At 42.5% G+C, this 20,385-nt stretch overlaps 1 protein-coding gene across 2 annotated transcripts in view; it reads left to right on the forward strand.

The window, feature by feature from the left end:
* The first annotated feature begins 5,384 nt into the window (after nt 1-5,384).
* Nucleotides 5,385-20,385, forward strand: part of kiaa0232 (KIAA0232 ortholog) — a 28,189-nt gene continuing 13,188 nt past the window's right edge. Inside the window, exons 1-5 of one of the 2 annotated variants that reach the window (XM_043243732.1) lie at nt 5,385-5,722; nt 9,106-9,652; nt 9,894-10,034; nt 10,221-10,290; nt 10,403-10,490. In XM_043243732.1, coding sequence (XP_043099667.1) covers nt 9,419-9,652; nt 9,894-10,034; nt 10,221-10,290; nt 10,403-10,490 — 533 coding nt within the window. In that variant the 5' untranslated portion in view covers nt 5,385-5,722; nt 9,106-9,418. Of the gene's footprint in view, nt 5,723-6,964; nt 7,160-9,105; nt 9,653-9,893; nt 10,035-10,220; nt 10,291-10,402; nt 10,491-20,385 lie in introns of those variants that run through there. The other variant, XM_043243733.1, reaches the window with a different exon arrangement.

Consider the following 20,385-nt stretch of genomic DNA (forward strand, 5'->3'; position numbering starts at 1 on the left):
TAGTTGTGATGTTTTTTGCTCATTTCTGTTTATTTTCTGAGCTTGTTTTAATCTGGTTACATTTAACATTGTTTATATGTGGGTCTGCGTATCTGATTAGTTAAGATGTATTAATCAGTATTTGCCCGAGTTGGCAGCTCGTACAGCTTTGTTGAGACTTGCAGTTTGCATGAGCAAGTACATTTTGAACTTCTTTTTAATTATGAGCAAGGACATGTTTAAATTAGAAGCGGACATCTGTGTGTGATTATTTGCAAAAAGCTTGTGATACAGCAGAGTGTCTGCTGTTGGAATAAGCATCTTCAGTCCGACGGACTCGTGCGATCCAGCTGGAAATACCAATGCAAGATCTCCTCTCAATTTCTTTAGACAGTACTGCTACCACCCTATTGTCTCCAGTCGTTCTCGAGCTAGTCATATGTCCTCAAAATGATGTTTCCTTCCAGGCAGCTCTGAGCTGAAATTAGGAGGTTTACAGAAGCTTGAAAACACCTCCTTGCTACACAAGAGATTGTACTTTTTTTTTTGGTAAGTGTTGTTAGTTCAAGCCTCATGATACTTTGCCAGAAATGAGAATGACTTTCATTCACGTGCTTTAATTGCTGCTGTTATAGTCTTTTTATTATTGCAGAACTGCTTTCGTGTTTTAGTTGGTACTGAGTAGTTGAATTTTATTATTTGTTTTTAACGAACTGACATATTAGTCCTATTTATTGAAAGAGTTTTGTCTCTGTTTTGTGCTGTTATTACACTGCCAAAGACTGTAGTGATTGGTCCGTACGGCAAAAACCTGAACAATCTGAATTCTGTATTTACAGACTTTAAAAGTTTTAACACCAACATGGGGAATTGTGTACATGTATGAAACCAGCATTTATATATTTTTAAAGTGAAAAATCTAAATTCCCACCATAAAACCTGTTCTCTGACTTACTACACATACTTTCTTTGATCAGTTTATCTTCTCTTACACGCATGTTATTATATTACTTTATGCCACTGTTTGCCTCCTTTTCATATAATATATATATATATATATATATATATATATATATATATATATATATATATAGATAGATAGATAGATAGATAGATATACATAGGTATAGATATAGATATATATAAAATTTGTAGAGCTAGATTTTGATTTTGATTTTGAAGTTTCATTCGGTTATTATTTTTTAATTATACAATATATAGTTCAAAAGTTTGGGGTCAGTAATATTATTTTTTTCTGTTTTTTTAAAAGACATCGGTGAGGCCACATTCATTTGTTCAAAAATACAGTAAAAAAAGTGTGTAAAAAATGTCATTTAATCAAACTATTTGCTGATTTGGTGCTCAAGTAACAGTTCTTATTATTAGCAATGCTGAAAACCGCTGTGTTACTTAAAGTTTTGCAAAACATGATAAATGACTTTTTTTTTTAGGAATCTTTGATAAGTAGAAATTTCCAAAAGAATATTTATTTACAATAGAACACTGTTGTAACACTGTGAAAGTCTGTAACTGTAACGTTTGATGAACTGAATGTGTCCTTGCTGGAAAAAAAAACAAATCTTACTACCCCAAACTGTTAAATGGTTATGTAAATTAGTATCCCTCGCTATCATTTTATGGAACTAGCTTCTCCATTCAACATCTGTGCCTTGCTTCTAGTCAAACGGCTACATTTTTTCTCCCCTATCCGAGATCTTTCATCTTAGCATACGAGGGCACAGTTTTCGTCCCTTCAGGTGAAACTAATACAAAACTGATCTTATGAGATCCAAGTGAGAAAACAGGTTTTCATCAACAATGATCAATTGGCGACAAAATAAATACAAGCTCTATTTACAGCATTTATGTCGATTATAACCAAATATTTTAAAACCGCAAAAGTCATAGTTTTGACGGAATCGCTTGCTGACAATCTTTGAGTGGCTGGTCACTTTCACGTTATGTGTGTAATGCATAACCAGAGGTTCATCTACCCGGAAAAGTATTTTGGCATAAATGGCATAAATGCTGTGGACAGTGCCTAAACGTCTTCAAAGCAGAACGATCCTTAAAGGACTCATTTTGAAATGTTGAACCGAATCTCTGTGTGTCTGTTACATGCCACTTTCATGGTCGTCTTATCGGTTTTGTGCATTGTCTGCCAGGACAACTTTGCTGAACATTTCTAAAGTCATCGAACTATAGGACTACACTGTTTTAGGCCAGTGATATTATTCACTGTGAGGCGATTCTATTCTAAAAGGACAGAGTAAAAGCAGGCCGTTAGTAGCCTTAATCACCAGTGATCGCACAAACGAATCCTGTTTTCATCGGGTGTACCAATTTATTGTTTTGATGTCGAATAAAATCATTTCATGTTAGACTCCTCTGAATCAATGTCATAGTTCAAAGACTGAGAGAAGGGCCAATATATGAGTTTAGAGAAGTCATACCCCTCCCCCAGCTCACTTCCCACTCACTCTCAGTCGGACCCCACTTCCTACAGAACAGTCCATCTGTCGGCCCGTCTGTGTTGCCAGAGAAGAGTAACAGACACACAGGCACCAGCAAACAAGGATATCATTATAAGATACACACAAATTAGATCCTGGGCCAAACTAGCTTGGATTATATCCACGTAACAGTGATTTTAATATATTTAAAAGAGAGTGTGCTGTTTTATGTTTAAATGGATATTAATTCAATCCTCATGAACGACTACCAGCATAGTATGTCTTTATGCACTACTGTACAAAGCTAAAACAAGCACAAAGATGAAATACTGATTTTATGAATGTGAATGCAGAGGCTTGTGCCTCGGCTGTCTTAACTGCTCATATTTCAACGCCACCTGAGTATTTGACCTTTTGCTTCTTTCAAGTTTTATTTTTATTTTACCCCCACCCCCCACCCCCAACTAAAAAAAAAAAGTGCGGTGTTTTAATATTTTCTGCTTATTTATTGTCCTGTGGTTTTGGTTAAAATGTTTGGCACCGGCCCCTCGATCTCAAAAAAAAAAAAAAAAAAAAAAAAAAAAAAAAAAAAAAAAAAAGAAGAAGAAGAAGAAATGTTTTGGTTTAATTTTAATCCTGTTCTATAGTGAAATAGATGTGGTTTGAAAATTCAATTTGCCTCATTGCTTTCGTATTGTTCCACTGCTGTTGAATCCAAATAGAATGTAACATGACTAAGTTTACAATATTATGGCTTGTATAATTGGTATAAGCTTTAATTTTTAAATAAAAGTATCTTTCTGTTAATCAGGACTATGGGGTGATTGGACTTTGATTGACGTGGAGGCTTACTTAAAAGCTGCAAAACCATAATCATAATTCTGAGCCTTCAGATACTGGTGAACATCATTTTGATGTATGTAGTGCTCTGTGTGAATGAGAGCAGAAAGTATATGTAAAGCAGTTCAAAACTAGCGAAAACTACCCAAAGAAAATCTTCATTTTTGCCTCAGAGGGGAAATAATTTTACTCTTGAGCATACAAATAGTTCTCTATTCCTCTTGATTAATATGTAAATAATGTGTTTCTATTTACCAATGAAAGTTATTGGCCAATTAGTTGATTAGTTAGAAATGTGCAGGGTAAAAGAGTGGTGAAAGTCAAGTAAATACGATGTGATTATTTATTTTGTGACCAGCTTTTTTCTGTATTAGCATCTTCTAACCAGCAGGAGGGGCTAGAGACACAGTACAGACACAAAATAACAGTTCTGTCACTGTCCTGACTGCAATGTTAATTAACCCTACATTTTACATTTCTCAGTTTATCTATATTTCAGTAAACGGCAACTCAGTTGTATTGATATCTGTTATAATTTGAAAATGACCTAAACTTCCATTGCCAATGAAAGCAATAAGAAGCAGAGGTTTCAACTTATAACCGCTATGGAGCATTTTTAGGCATGTTTTTCATTGTGCCTGATATAATGTGCATGGATGAAATGTTCTTTGGTTGCATTTGGTGACACATTCTGAGACTTCCATCATCCCTGCCTGAAAACTGTACTCGTTTCACTTTATTAGCCTACAAGAGTGCTATGTATTTGCCTCCACATCTTCACGAATGTACAAATGATCATAAATTGAAAGACAATAGGTTAGACTATTAGAGTTAGACTAATGTGCAAATGTTGTTGATTAGGCTGAATATGCACGTAATGTCAGGATGACGCTGACAGATCTGGAAAAGTGTATCAAGGGCAATTTCACGGTCTTTTCGCATATTTTGCATTGTATGCAAGCAAACATATTCAGTGAGTGTTCATCTAGGTCTGTAAATATAAATTATATCCAAATCTAAATCAAAACTTGACTGAAAATTACCAATCAATAAGCTGTGATACAACCAGTGATAGAGAATGCATTACATATTTTCTAAAAAAAAAATAAAATAAATTAAATAGAATTCATCTAATCTATTTTATTTCGTTTTTAACAAATATGTCATATAATTGTCTGTTTCTTAAAAGTGTCTTACTCAAATTTAGTATTTTTAATATTTAATTGATGTAGCAGCGTTCATCTCACATATTTAGAAAATCATACGTTACAACAATATTAGTGGCATAAGCCTACATATTTGTATTGTAGCTGTTAATCACATCTTACAGTATATCGAAGCACAGTGCTGAAGGGACATCCATTTAGAGGCCGCTAGGGGGCTCCAGTCCTAAACATGACCAGGAGAACCAGGACTGCTGCAGCCCGTATGAGAAAACACAAAGCTCGCAGATGGAGAATGAAACATGTTTTGTTGGGTCTTAAAATTACGGAGTGCGGTACTGAAAAAAAATATGAGCTGGGAGGAAAATATTTTATATTTATACAATTTTATATCCTATCACCTGCTACACTTAAGGGCTCCATGCAATATTAAAGTCTTTAGAGCGGTCTTAATACGATAAAGAACATTCTGGCGCGTTTTAAAATTTCAACACAAAAACTTTACAGTTTTTAATCAAATTATAGTCCTAAAAATTTTGTTGCACGTTTCAGTTTCCGAAACGTTATTTTCAGTGACTACGTAACGTTATGATATTGCGGAGTGAGGATGCTGGCAATCTAATTTCATATATTATGTAATTATTATTTTTTTTTTGTAATTGTGCGCAAATGTTACAATCAGCATAATTTAAAATTGTGCTAATCTCGAACACCTTGTTTATCTAAAACAAATGTTCATATTGACGCAAGTGTATATACATATACATATATATACATATATATTGTAATATTAAAATGTTTTTCAAATTATTTAATGTTAACAAATGAAAAAAAATCCATTTAAATTATATTTAAATCAATAATCAAATTATGACTAAAAGTGTCCGTTTACACACTGCATCGCAAACGATTTCAACTCATGCTGATGCAAGCTCTCGCGGAGGGATATCAGCCATGGCGACACATTTTGTAATCTGTCTTGTTGCCTGGAGATAAATAAAATGGAGTCGGAAATCGCCTTTAAAGTCTTTCCCTCTCTCAGCCATGTTGGCTCAAAGCGAACTGTCATATGATGTTTAGAGACATATGATGTGGGCCCACCTTGATCCAAAATGTCGTCAGCTGCGTTCTAACCCAAGTTAAGGACGTAACAGACTTTATCCCGCTCCTGATATCTGTGACGCTGTTGCGGCGGACAGTCAGAGCTCGAGCTCGGAGCGGCAGCGGCGGGAGAGAAGTCATCGCTTCTCCTGCTGCTATTTAGCACACTGCGTAGGGTTACAGCAGGTAAGATTATTTTGTCACGTTAAAGTGCATTTCGATACGTTGCGTGTCGTACTTATTAATAATGCTCCCAAGGTCTGTGTTGGATTGAAAGCTAATGTTTTAGGCCGTCTTGTCAAGTATTACAAACGCTTGTAGCCAAGGCAAATCAGCCGCGCCTCCTCCCCGGTTTAGCTACAACGGTGCACTAGCATAGCTTAGCGCTACCTCGTACTGTTAATTAATGCTCATTTTCGTGTTTTAACATGTCTGCTTTTGAATGTATCGCACGAAGCACGCGTACGGATGCTTTTACAGCGGTCGTTGGGGAGCAAAAACCTTTACGTTGCCTGTAGTTTTCGAGGAAGTGATAAACCGGGACTAGCGTTTCACTCTGTGGCGTAAAATGGTGTCCGAGTTAGCCAGGCAAAGACACACCACGAGCAGTCAGTCATCTGTTTACATTTAGACTGCGTCAGAATGGCACTTTAGACTACAATAATGTATTGTGCGCACTGACTAATGCTAAATCGCGCGTTTCATAACACGAAAACGAGGCTTATTACGCATTGTAGGGGAGCCGTTTCTCACGAATCATTTTGTAACTTGTCAGGCTGGGTACGGAGCAGAGCGGCAGCGCTTCTTTGCGCACGATTATTATGTTTGCACTTTTCTCGATACAGTTGAGCGGAACGACATTAATGTTAGCTGAATCATGCTGAGTAAGGGAAAGTGGCTCGTCTGCTGCGCTCATAGATAGTCGCCTGTCGAGATCAATCTTTTTTTGAAACAAACGGTCTGTATTATTCATCGTATCATTTTGTCATTCAGCGTAAGAGAAAGTTATAAACTTCGTGAGTTCGGTAATCGTGTCCCTCCGGTCGCTGGCTTGTGTCAGGTGATAGATAGTTAGCTCGTAGCTAAGTCAGTCAGCTGGCCTCCTGTCATTCCGCCGTTCTCCTGTCATTGACAAACAATGCGAACTATTTTGATGTTGTTAACGTTTTTTGAGCAGACGGATATAGAGACCTCGCTGGCGGTTTCGCCTTCGGTTGGCTGTTTAACACAGGACCACATCTTTTTGTAAGGCTTATATTCTAACGTGATTAACGTAAGCCATGTGAAGGGCCAAACGTCAAGGGCATGGTATTTTACACACCGTTTTAACTACGCTAATATTTCCTACGCAAGTTTACCATAAGTTACGAATGCAAACGAAAGAAAAGTGCACGATCTTTACTAGTCGTGCCGAATATGTTATTGCGCGGTCTTGTCGAGCTTTTAAACCGTTTTACATTGGTACTTTTATAACTCCTGCGCCCATTTCAGCGGATTAAAGTAAAATATTTAGACCAAAAATATCTAGAACTGAAGCATGTTTCTGATCAGTGACAGTAAATGAAAGCGCTGACGAGGGATGACGATAGAAGATGGGCGTGGCGAACTTCTGCTGGACCTACAGTATGAACTATTTTCAGTTTCAACTTTAAGTGGAAACAAATGTCTTTTCTACTCCAAACTGCTTAGACGGGGAGAAAGGGAGGTTTTAGGATTGCTTGTTGTTTCTTTTTATAATGTTCAGCAGATTTTCTACATTTAGAAGAAAAAGTGCAAAAACCGTAAAAGTGCTTAAAATTGTTTGTAGGCATGTAGAATTTGCCTTATTAAACACTGCTCTTTAAAAACATGCATGTCTGTGCACCTGCGGTTTAGAAGTAATAAACATGGTTTAACTTTGATTTGTAAGGCATATTGGCATTTGATCACAAAATCGTCATTGTGCGGTGTCAAAACATGATAATTTACTTTGAAATTATCTTTGAAACTCATGTATTGTCTTGCATAACAAGAACTGCAGAAACAAGTCATAATTATGGTAGCATTCCAGGCATGCTCATACCTTGGGCAATGTCAGAAGGGTTCATCCAGAAATTGTCATCTTGTATTGTTAGTTCTCTAGTTGAACACAAAAGATATGAGATGGAGGTTGCCGTGAGAGCGTGTTACTTCCGTCTTAAAGTTTCCTCTTTTCTGGTCTCATTAAAAGTCATTGGTAAATCTTCACAGTAAGCACACAGTTTCGGCATTGATTGTGAGCTGAGGTTCAATGTGCTTTTGGCTTGCTCTCCCCTTTGAGGAAATATGTTCTGTAGGAAATGATTTGTTTATTGTAGGGTACAAATTCATACAGGTCTGGAACTACTTGAAATGGCAGAACCAATATTTTTGGGTGAACTATTCTTTTAAGTTTGTTTTTGAAGACCTGAAGCAGAAGACAAACATTCAGGGACAGATGGATAAAATGAGATTCACACGAGATGAGTGACGAACAGAACTCTCTTCTGTGTTACTTTGTAGAATCGCACACATTTATTTGTGGATCACTTCTTGTAATTTGAACATTTTAGGTGTGACTGTGTTCATAATATTATGGTCTGTCATACCTATTGTAACTGGATTTGATTCCAACTGCATTCAATTCTACATGGTGTTCATACCAAACCAATATTAAGCCTCACCTTAACTGACTAATCCTGAAACATTGTTGTCCGAGCACTTGTAATAGTTATACAAGGTGCCAGTAGTTAGAATACCAACTTACTTTTTGTTTTCTTTTTCAAAACCAAATCGTGTGTGTGCTACAGATGACGTTACTTGTCAGACCTAGATGATTTGACAAATGAGCTTAAACATCGGTAAAGGTAAATGTAATCGTGTTTGATAATTAGTGTACGTATTTATTGGGTCATAGTAGCATTTACTGAATTTAATTTTTATTGGTAAACCTTTTTTTTTTTTCCTCGGGTGTAGTCTTCAGTGGCATGCAAGACAATTTTCGTGTGAGTTACTAGAATGAAATATTATTTTACAATGTTTGCACGTATTCTAAGTTGTAGCATATGCTGCTTCTTCTTTTACACATGTTACAATTAAAATAAAAGTCATGGAGTTGTAAATCATAGTTACAGAATGAGGCAAACTTTGATATGATTTTATTTTATTTTTTCTCATTGTGAGGTGGAGGTGTTTAACATGCTCTGCTTCAGCATGTACTAGAAATGCCAGTGTGAAATTTATTAGCTTGCAGTAATTCTGTAATCAAGACTTCCTACACATTATTAAAAAACATTTGTCAACCAGTTTAACTTCTTTAAAAAATCATATTAGTTAAATTTCTCAATATCCACATACACTACTTATTCACACACATACGCCTGTATATCTATCTGTCCTTGGTTAGCAGTGGTCATTTTTAAACGTCTTTTCGAAAAGGATGTCTTTTAAAGATTATTGGTTATCAAGACTTTTAGTTGCAATTGCTCTAGGGCAAAAACAGTATAAAACTAAATTAGTTTTTAAATCTCTCTCTCTCTCTCTCTCTCTCTCTCTCTCTCTCCCCCTCCCAGGTTGAACCTGGAACCAGCTGTCCTACAAGATGAACCCTTATGAATGAAAGTGAGCCTGTTCAGTAAGCTGTTAGCTTCCATTGGTCAAAGCCATGCCTGAAGATTAGCGCCTCCTTTTGCTTACAGCAATACGAATATACAGAAGATTCTACATGACTATTCATGTAGACCTTCCTGTGTTTGTCTTGCTGGATTGAGTCCTTCCTCCCCTACTATAATATCAGCTCTGTCCCTTTCATACCACTCCCTCTTGCACTTTCATGTCCACTTGGGAACATGTATCTGCATTTGAGAATGGCTCCAACCTAGTCTCATGCGTCCAATGAGTGGAGAGTCAGACGGCCCTGCTCCTGAAAGAGTCTCGCGGGCCTTCTCGTTGTCAGGCCCTGTGTCCTCCTCAGAGATGTCTTCACTGCAGTCACTAGGGCCAGTGCAGAGCTGGTTGGGTCAGGAGCTGGAGAAATGTGGCATAGATGCCATGATCTACACCCGCTATGTCCTTAGCCTGCTACTGCATGACAGCTATGACTATGATCTGCAGGACCAGGTATAGTTCAAATGTTTCAGCACATCTGAAAACCTTTTGTGTTCTGTGCAAATCTTACAAAACATCTTAAAGAGTGTTCTATGAAGTCAAAAGATGTAAATCAACTTTTACCAAAAAAGTATCTTGCATGACATGTTATGCGTGCAGTGTTTAATCAGTTAAAACGGGACCATTTAATAAATTGAGTGTTCAGTACAACATTTATATGAAATAATCAACTCCTGGTCCTCCTCGTGTGCAGGAAAATGACATCTTCCTGGGCTGGGAGAAGGGAACAGGGAAGAAATGGGGGAAGAGCAAGAGGAAGGGAGGGACTGACCTAAGTCTTGAAGAGATGAAGAAACAAGCTGCTGTGCAATGTTTGCGTTCAGCATCTGATGAAGTAAGACCTTTGTCTAAAGCAGTTTTTTAATTAGTGTGAGTTTTTTTTTTTTTTTTTTTTTTTTTTTTCACAAACATTTTCACTGCTAAATTTCATATTAAAAAAAAATTATTTCTTGTTGCAGTGACGTAGTTATATTTTACATTTTCTCGCAAAAATGCAGGTTTAATTTCTCTTCTCTTTCAGAATTCTGGAATCGAAAGCTTGGTCGAAGAGCTATGCTCTAAGCTTAAGGATATTCAAAACAAACAGAAAGGTTTGCATATTTTCTGTGTTATGCAGGTTGAGCAAAATTTGCATTGTCTTGCAGCTGTAACAGTTTTATAGCAATACATCAATTATATTGCTTTACTATTATTGTCTTACAGAAAAAGAAAAGCAAGTAAATAAAAAATCTGATATATCTCAGTCTCCTGAACCAGATGAGTCATTTTCTTCTAAGGACCAGGTTGAGATGTAAGTAATGAACCCTATATAGTATATTGTGTAATAATGTGGATTATTGTACAGGTAGGGTAATGATCTCTATTTGAAGTAGAGCAATCATACTGATTGTTACATGGCATTTATTAAATCAGAAAATCCTGATCAATAAATAGTTGTGATGCATGCTGCAGTCAATGGGCAAATGTTTTTGCTAGGGCTGGGTCATAAAGCCAAAATCATTCATATTTATTTTTTCCCATATCATAAGATTTAATATTTCAGTTGTCCAATTAATGTTCATGTACTATTTATCTGAAAATGTTTTCCACATTTAAAACAACAACTTGTTTTAAACCAAAAATGGAATGACTTAAAACTTTCACAATTGAATCAATCATTTTTTATAAAAGTTTTAAAATGTAATCAAATTAAAATATAAATATTAGTTTACAACAATACTTCACATTTTGCTACAAATTCTACACAACATATGATGTACTGACACATCTCCGAGCAGCTCTTGATGTATTTTTATGTGTTTGCCCTATTTAGGGACGGGCAAGTTAATGATTTAAATGATTTATTCGCACTAATTAATCAATAATATAAGATGACAAACATGTAGTTCTAAAAAATTTTGATTAATGGGTTTTAATATTCATGAATGGCACAGTCCGCAACACAATGATAATTGTAAAGACAAAGAGAAAAATATAGTTGGAATCATTTTAAGAATGATTTTTTTTTAAGCTGATGAGCGATTTTAAAAACATTGACATTCATTCAGAATCCATCCTGCTGTCACGAGTTGGAGAATTTAAAGCGTAAAACACAGGTGCATTTAAAATAAACATGATATTGTTTGGTGGTGTGGACGCTAATATCGTTATCTTAAGTTATCTTTTGTAGGGTTTTCACACCTAATTTTAATTATGATAATTATGAATTGTCATTTGAATCAGCTCTCAATTCAAGTTTGGGGAATTGAATCTTAAAAGATTCAAGTCAGTATGTAATTCAAATATACCTTTAAATCACCTAATACGTCCAGCGTTTTAGGGCAATTTAAATGTATGTTACCAATATGAATTTACTCTGTGGTCAGCAAAATAAATCAATTGGATTCTTCGCTTTACCTCGAGCAGGTAACAACGGATCTGGGCATGAGTTTGACTTTCCAGTTACATAACACACAAACAAGAATTCGTAATAATGAAACACAATTTATTAAACAGTACCTACTATTTGACAAGACTACGCTGAGAAGACTAAACATAAACACATACACACACACATGCATTCATACACACATTCGCGGGTTGGAAGGGAAATGGATAATTGTCTGTCCAAAGTCTGTTAGCTAGTTCTGAGATCGCACTAAGAGCACCAACAAAGCAAAGTTAGGTTTAGCCTCGCTTATATGTGTCTGCGCCAATTCAGTAGAGACGGAAAGGTAGTTTTACCACTCGGCGTGTCTGGGGAAATCCCGCGTGCTGATTGGGCAGGCTCGTCCGTGGGATGACGTGGTCGGGCTTTCCCGGCCGTTTGAATGAAGTCTCTCTAGCTTGGTGGTTCGCTTTGGATGAACCGGGTTGGTTATGGAAAGGGCAGTGAGTGTCCGTGGAGTGATGTGACGGAGCGGACGGGAGTCGAGGATATCGGGTCGTTCTTGTTCAGAGTCTTCTAACTTCTCCCAGTTCCGAAGTTTCTCCGCTTTAGTGGCGATTCCTGCAGCGACCGAATTCCCCTGCGGTGGTTCCAAGAGTTCTCGACTGACTCCGACTCCGATTCTTCTCGCTTCTCAACTCCGACTCGCCTCAACTCAACTCAGAGAGCTCTGTTCCTGCGCTTTGAGGTGCAAGTTTTGGGCTGTGCCCTGGGCAGTGGTCCAATCACGAGGTCGAAGGGGACGTGTCCACGCTTGCTTTCGACTCGGTTTCGTGCATATTTTGTCCCAGTTAGAATTGACATTCTGCACTTCTGTTCCTTATCAAAAAACTTATAAGCGGAATACACTGTCGTGCATTGAACAAACACACAGATTCATTCACCACGATACTGGAAACATTGTAAGCTTCAATTCGATATCAAACATGCATTATCTAACGCTTATGGAACGCTCTCTGTTAGAGGATTATTTGAAGATTATATAGCGGTTCCTACATACATCCCAAAACCTTTATTAAGCAGTTATTTACAGATGAACCTTTATATGTTTGGAATAAAGGCATTTTAGAGTGTTCGTTTAGTAGTTTTATGTGTGTCCTGGCAGTTCCTTTGTTATAGCGAAAAAGAAAAGGCGCGCTTTTGAGGAATGTGTCTTGGGACACAGCAAGCCTCCTGGGGGTTGAAAGTGTGAGGCTGTCCTGACCACGTTGATTCACCGCGGGAGTCTTATCACCTTTTGACTCGGTGGCTTGGTAGAACTGGTCCCAGGTCAGTGCACAGAACGGGTTATCGCGCTGTCGACCAGATGTTGCGTTTTCAATCATCCCAATCTTGACATGGGTACTCTCGGATTGGCCGAGCTCACTGCAGCGCGACAGTCCCTTGAGAATGTTTGGTAGACTTTGCGGCGCTCTGCATCGCTCGGCTGACCATCTTGATTGCCTTTATGGTCCGGGTGCGGAGGATGCGCGATTTCTGACCTGGTTCTAGAGCGATCCCCTTTTATGGTTCGTGTCTGTTCATCGAGGCCCCACATATCCCCTTTTTGCGCGATGAGGTTCCCGCTATAACGTCATCGGGCACTGGAACAATGGACAGAGAGAACAGACATCCACAAACAACATTTCCATCGCTAACTGAACTGTGGTGCAGAAATTTGGAATTTGGACAGATCGGGTGAGAAACTTAATACGACATAGTGGGTAAAGTTATCTTTGGTTAGGTTGCTCTAATCTAGGGGCTCTCAAGGTTTCGACGAGGTGGCGTGGGCGTGATCTCGATCAGGTTAGTTGGACCCTCGGGTTCGGTTCCGGTCTTGATCGGGTTTATCGCGTCTAAAAATTCGCGGGGCGCCGGCTGCGCGATTTATGGACAGACTCTTGGACTGCGTTCACTCGCCAGGAGAAGGAAGGCGAGGGTCAGAGTCACCACGTATCCTACAATAGTGGAGACGCACAGGGCAGTGTCCGCGCGGACCAGGACCGAATGAGAGGTGTTCCTGCGGGCGTAAGCGAGCAATAGCTTCTAAGGCATCGTCGATGGGCGTTAAGTCAATTAGCTGCGTTCCTTCCTCCTTGATTCTTTCTTCCAGGTCGGGATCAAGGCTGAAGGAATGCCGCTTTAAAGAAGGGGGAGATTTCGAGTTCCGCGTGATACTCGTCACCAGCGAGATGATATAATGCCAAATCGTCAATATGTAGAATCGAGCCCTTAGGGACATTGATCCACAGAGTCTGGTTGGGCAGGATAATGCGGGTGGCCGTGTCGTGTTGGTCATAGGTGAGGGTGGCGGTGCGTGAAGGGGTATTAACTAGCCATTGATTCCCGACTATTTCTGCTTGGGTAGTTTCGACCTGAGAACGAGGTGTTGCTTCGGCGGGGCAGCTAACATCAGGCCTCATAGATTCGAGCCCACAGATGCCCTCTGTGTTATCTCGGACAAAGGGCTTACTGGGGCATAAGTAATGCACGTCTTTAGTGCGCGTACACATTTTTAGGTTAGGGGCCAGGTACAATTGTTCATTATTGTCGTGATACGCCACGACCTCGGGTGTGTGAATTTTGACATAGGTGTTGCCTTGCCAAAATCCAACATTCACAACGTCCTTAAGTCGATAGATGTTATTGGAGTCGATAATCGGTAAACTGAGGAGGAAAGCAAGGTCGCCTGCTTCGGGATCTACATACAGAGGAATAGCGCTGCCTAGGGAAAAGGCCAAATGTGTTTGGATGGGACTGGCGGGTCCCGCAGTGGCGGAGTTAAGGACGTTCTGGACCAAACTTAAGGGAATTAAATAGTGCGGAATCCTACCCATAGCTAAGCTGTCGATCGAGGAGCTTACTTCTCGTAGCATATCAGTCATTAGGGCGGTCAGGAGCTGGATTTGCGCCAGATCGCTTTGTACCACGGAGAACAACTTATTAATGGATTTGATGGTCTGATTGAGCAGGGTGCTATGGGTGTTTAGGATGGTAATGGTGCCGTTTAGGGACTTCCCGAAGGTTTGTAGAGCGTGGCTCTGGACTAGGAGTTGCTGTCGTATTTCAGGCATTTCGGCCTGTATTTCGCCCACATGCCGACGCACGGTGGCCAAATTGACTGCATTAGCGGTATTCATGCCAATGTTAAACAGGGTCCCTACAGCCGCTGCAGCTCCTAACAGGGCGCCCAAAAATCGCTTGGGACGCCGATTGTACCCACTTAGCTCCGCTTGGGTCACGGTCATTTTCTGCAACTGTTGCAGCATGTGGGTCACATCTGCCTGGGCATGGGTAAGGGCCTCCCGAGTCCAAAGGGAGCCCGCCCAGGTTGTCTGGGCAGGTGAGGGGATGTAGTGCGCTCTGACAACATCGCGGGGATCGAGCCGGACGTACACCTTTTGGGTGTACGTTTTGCAGTTCGTGATCAACAACCCCGGTTGTTCCCGGAGTACAATCCCTGACGCTGGTCCCGGTGACGCGACTTCTGGTTGGGGCATGACCCCACTTATCCAGAGGACCAGGAGGGCGAGTCTGAGCATCTTCCTAGTAACAGAGCAGAGGCGAGAGCGATTAACGGCGACCGTAAGATTTGGGTTTATCTGGGGTAACTGTACGACATTTGCGCTCAATCTATGGACGTGGTGCGGGGAGTCAATCTTGTTGTCAGGACCTGATGTGAGGGAATGGTTAAGGGTGTTCTTGTAAAAGGGCCTAGGGGGGAAAAGGGAAACAAAGAGAGGAAGAGAAGGGAAAAGACAACACAGAAGGGACACAAGGACATTGAGTGAGGTTAGGACACAAACAATGGTCACATGTGTGGAGAAACTCCTTGTTACTAGAGTGTTGGTTCTAGCAGTGCGGTGAAGGAGCATGAAGGTGTTGTGTTTGGAAACCTGGCTATGTGTTTCCCTAGTGTGTGAGGAATTACATCGGTGAGGTGCGATAGTCGGTCTGTGTCAGTGGGTTTGGTCTTCCCCCTTTTCTTGTCTCTTGGAGCCCTGGTGCCTCTTTATCTGGTTCCGGTGTACCCATCGCAGGGCTGGCTCGCTGCGCCCCTGTCGAATCTTGATTCGGTAGGCAACAGGTGACAGTTTGTCTACGATTTCGTGGGGTCCCGTCCAGTGAGGTAGGAACTTCTTTGACAATCGATGAGGGGTGTTTGGCCGTGGTTGGGCGAAACTGTAATACCACACTTTGTCTCCGACCTCAAGTTCCTGATATGAGGCTTTCCTGTCGTAGTAAGCCTTACGACCTTCCGCGCTGCTTTGGAGTTGTTGCTGTGCAAAGGCGAAAGTCGTTCTCAGGTGCTGATGCAACTCTTCTAGGTACTGATGCGTGGTGTAGGCAGTGACAAGGTTCATGTCACCGGGTTGGTACAGCAGGTGTAAGGGTAGTGTCATTTGTCTCCCCGTCATCATTTCGAATGGGGGTACTCCGGTGGACCGGTGAGGAGTGGACCTGATGGCCATTAATACCAGGGGAAGTTTGACATCCCAATCCTTCTGATTGGCAGACACGTACTTCTTCAGCATGCTGACCACTGTCTTGTTGGCACGCTCCACCTGTCCAGAAGAGATTGGGTGGTGGCTTATGTGCAGCTTGGCTTGCACACCCAGGAGTTTCCACATTTCTTGCATGACCTCAGCGGTGAAGTGAGTTCCTCGGTCTGAATTGACACTCAAGGGCAGTCCAAATCTTGAGAAGATATGGTTCATCAAGAGGTAGGCTGTTGTTTCTGCCGTGTCATTCGGAGCTGGGAGGCACTCTATCCACTTTGTGAACTCGCAGACCACATTGAGGAAGTACTTGTTACCTCGTGTCGACCGGGCAGGGTCCTACCCAGTCTATTTGGAGGTCTGACCATGGGAAGGTCATTCCTTTCCTTTGCAGTGGTGCGCGGTGATTTGCATTCGCGGTTGAAACTGGCAACAGACCAGGCATCCTTTTACGTATTCCGCCACGTCTTGCTGCATGCCAGGCCAGTATACCACCTGTTTGAGTGTCTCATAGGTGGCCTTGGCGCCATGGTGTCCAGCGCATGGTGCATCGTGGGCGTATGTCAACATTATCCCCCTTTGGCTCTGAGGCACTACGAGCCGTGGCGTAGCGAGTGGCTCAGGGACATACGTGAGAACGCCGTCTTGGAGATGCAGCATGTGCTTGATGGAGTGCAGGTGGCGGAGGTCAGAGGAGTTGGCGAGGTCTAAGGCAGAAACAGGGGTGGTAGCTGGGTCAGAAATGTGTGCAGCGATAGTTTGCAGTGCTGGATCCGATGCTTGAAGGGCACGGAGATCATCAGCAGCGAACTGTGGTGAGATAGAGATATGGGAGGAGGTGGGGTGCGCAACGCCAGTGGCGTGTTGGCAGCGGGTTATGGCTGTTACAGCTGGGTTGGGTGGGTGGGACTGGAATGTCCAGGACTCTCCATGTAATGCACCTGCTTTAGCGAGGGCATCTGTTTGGTCATTGAAGTCTTTGTCTTGCCCTGGTAGGCGTGAATGACCTCTGACCTTTTTCCAATAGATGATCATGTCCTGGTCCATGACGATGGCATCGCATGCTTGGAAGAGTTCTTGGTGTTTGACAGGCTTGTTGTTGGCTGTCTTGAATCCATTCAGTTTCCACCCGGCTAGATGGCACGTGAAACTTAAACGGGCATAGTTTGAGTCAGTGCAGATGAGGAGTTCTCTGATGTCGTTGGAGGCGGCCAGTTGTAATGTGATGAGGATGGCAGCCACTTCTGCATACTGCGATGAATGAGGGCCCAATTTGAATTGTTGTGGTGGGCAGGGGTCGTTGTCGAGCCAGACCACGCCCACTCCGGCTTTCAAATTACCCTTGTCGTTGTAGGAGCAGCCATCGACATATGCAGTGGGCATCCCTTCGCACACGTTTTCCTCGAAGTACCTGTAGTTTGAGAGCAGCGGTTGTGACGGTACTTCAGGCTCCGATGACGTGTGTGTAATGTCTGTCGAGCAGCTTTGGCAAGCAGCTAGTCCGTCTCCGAGTGCCGATTTGTGGTTCTGAGCATATCTCGCCTCGACGTCCCGTCCTTGGAGCGTCATTAACCATGTGGCTACGCGTGCGTTGGTTACCGCGCCATCTCGGATTCGTCTGCTGTTGAGAAAGGTGACAGGCTGATGACATGTCTCTATGATGACCTTTTGTGCGCCGATGTAGTTAGAGAAACGCTGGATCGCCCACACAGTGCAAAGTAATGCCTTTTCGCAGTCTGAGTACTTGCACTCTGGGGGGAGCAGCGTTTTGCTGGCATACGCAACCACTCTCTTGTCTTTGTCATGGAGCTGGTACAGGCCTGCGCTGAGGCAATGGTTGGAGAATCCAGCATCCAGATAGAATTCCTTTCCTGGGTCGGGGTAGGCCAGGCACGGAGCAGAGCACAGGCGTTGCTTGAGTTCACTCACCGCTGTGTCCTGGACTGCCGACCAGATGAATGGTTCGTCCTTCTTCAGGAGGGAAGTTAGTGGTCGTGCAATGTCGGCATAGTTCTCGATGAATTGTCTGGAGTAATTGCATACACCCAGGAAGCTTCGCAATTCAGAGATGTTCGAGGGTCTTTATGTTCTGGATGGCTTGGATGCGGTTTGACTGTGGTTCAATGCCATGTCGTCCCACGAGCAGGCCGACGTAGTTCACCTTCGTCTTACACCATTGTCCCTTATGCAATGCGATCTTTGCTCCTGCTACCATTAGCTGGTTCAGAACATGATCGATTTCTTTCAGGTGGTCTGCCACATTGGTGCTTTTCAACAAGACATCGTCAACGAACACAAGGTTACCTCTGGTTCTGGCATCAGGGCACGCTTTGTTCAGGAATATGTTGAATTCAGCTGGTGAATTGGCATAGCCGAAGGGGCACCGTGTAAAGGTGTATTGGCGACTGGCAAAGGTGAACGCCAGCTTGTGTTGATCATCAGGGTGGACAGGGATTGTCCAGAAACCTGAGGCGACATCTAGTGTGGAAAGGATTGTGGAGCCTTTGATTTTGGGTATCTCTTGGTCCAATTGGGTCATAGGCCATCGTGACAAGGGTACTTGCTGGTTCAACTTGCGATAGTCGACCGTGGGCCGCCATTTGCCGTTGGGCTTTAGGACGGGCCATATTGGTGCAGAGTACGTGCTGTTACATGGTCGAATGACCCCCTTTTCCAACATGGAGTCGATGATTTCTTGCACTGGCTCGTATGATGCTATTGGGATTTTGTATTGTCTGACATATGTGGGTGGCGCACTTGGGTGTGTTGGTATGCGCACCATGTGAATGTCGGTTAGGCCACAGTCCAAGGAGTCTTTTGCGAACGAGTCTTTGTATTTGCACAGAACCTCCTTGAGTCCTTGACGCTCCACGTCACTGTGGAGGGCATCCGCCTCGCTCAGGATCTGTTGGATTTGTGCGTCAAAACCAGCATAGGGTTCCTCTGTTGCTGGGGCATTTGAGGAGTTTGAGATTGTAACATCTGCTTGCTCGGATGACACAGTCACAGGCTGTGCTGAGACAGTGTAGACTGCGAGATGCGTGTCGTCTGTTAGTTCTGAGCGGCAGACGCTTTCTCTCGGTACTGGCAAGACAGAGGTAATGGCAATGGTTTCATGCGGTCTCGTGAAAGTTGTGGTGTCATCCTGTTCGTTGGACAGGAGTTGAGCCGGTATGGGGCCGATGACAGGTACCATCAGTTCAAAGTCATGGAATGCCTGGTTGATGAGCCATCCCATAGGCCTTGCTGTGGGTACGTGGATGTCTTTGGCCGTACAGTTGTTGAACAACACGTACACAGCTCGAGATGACACTTCAATGAGAGGTGTAGCTTCTAACGTTAGGCCTAGTTGTAGGCATGATCTGGATGGTTGGAAGAAGCCGAGCTTACTGTTGAGGGTTTGACCAGGTCGCATGTTGAGGCGGACGCTGACACTCTTGCTGTAAGCGGGTATGAGGGCTTCTAGCTCGTTGATCATGGCACACGCGTCTGGTATCGTTTGACCAGACTGAAGGTTCATGAGGCTGACTGCAGGTGTCAGTGGGTGTGACAGGGGGGCCCATATGACGTTGTTCACAGTATCGACGCAGGCATTGAGACGAACCAGGATGTCTGCTCCGATGCAGATATCATGAGGCAGGTTGGGGATGACGAGGAAGTGATGACGCAATCGTCGGTCATTCCATCTTATGTCTACTGCACAGGTGATTTTGGAGGTGGCCATGTTTGTTGAACATGGGCTGAGGGGGTAACGGCTGTGTTTGGAGATGTGTGGTAGGCTCTGGTGTCTCTGCTGTATGGCTTGGAAAAGCTTCAGGCTGATGGCTGAGTTTTCTGCCCACAGGGTTAGGGCTGCGTCAGATACTTGAGCATCTTGGACGTTTATGGCAGTCATAATCCTAAAGAAGCCTGAGTCTGAGTCGGACGTCTGCAATGAACACAGCAAAGGGTCTTGGTTCTTGCTGCTTGGACTTGAACGTGCTTGTGACCTTGACATTGCCTCGGCAGTCTGTAAATGGGCAGTGGTGTCTGTGGCTTGGCACTGCAACTCCTGAACGTTTACTGACTGGAAGGGCAGAGGTTCACGGACTTGTGTCCACAACTTCAAGTGCTTAAAGTCTATTAGTGGCTTAAAGCGATTAAGCAGGTCCTTTCCGATTAGCAGTGGGTAAGTCTTAAGGGGTGAGATGTAAACTGGGTGGATGAGGTTCATCGGACCCACTGTTAGGTGGATTGGGGCCACTTGTGTCAGTTGTAGACCCGTGTGGGAGTATGCTTGA

The sequence above is a fragment of the Puntigrus tetrazona genome, chromosome 7 (assembly GCF_018831695.1).
Source record: "Puntigrus tetrazona isolate hp1 chromosome 7, ASM1883169v1, whole genome shotgun sequence".
Classification (NCBI taxonomy): Eukaryota; Metazoa; Chordata; class Actinopteri; order Cypriniformes; family Cyprinidae; genus Puntigrus; species Puntigrus tetrazona.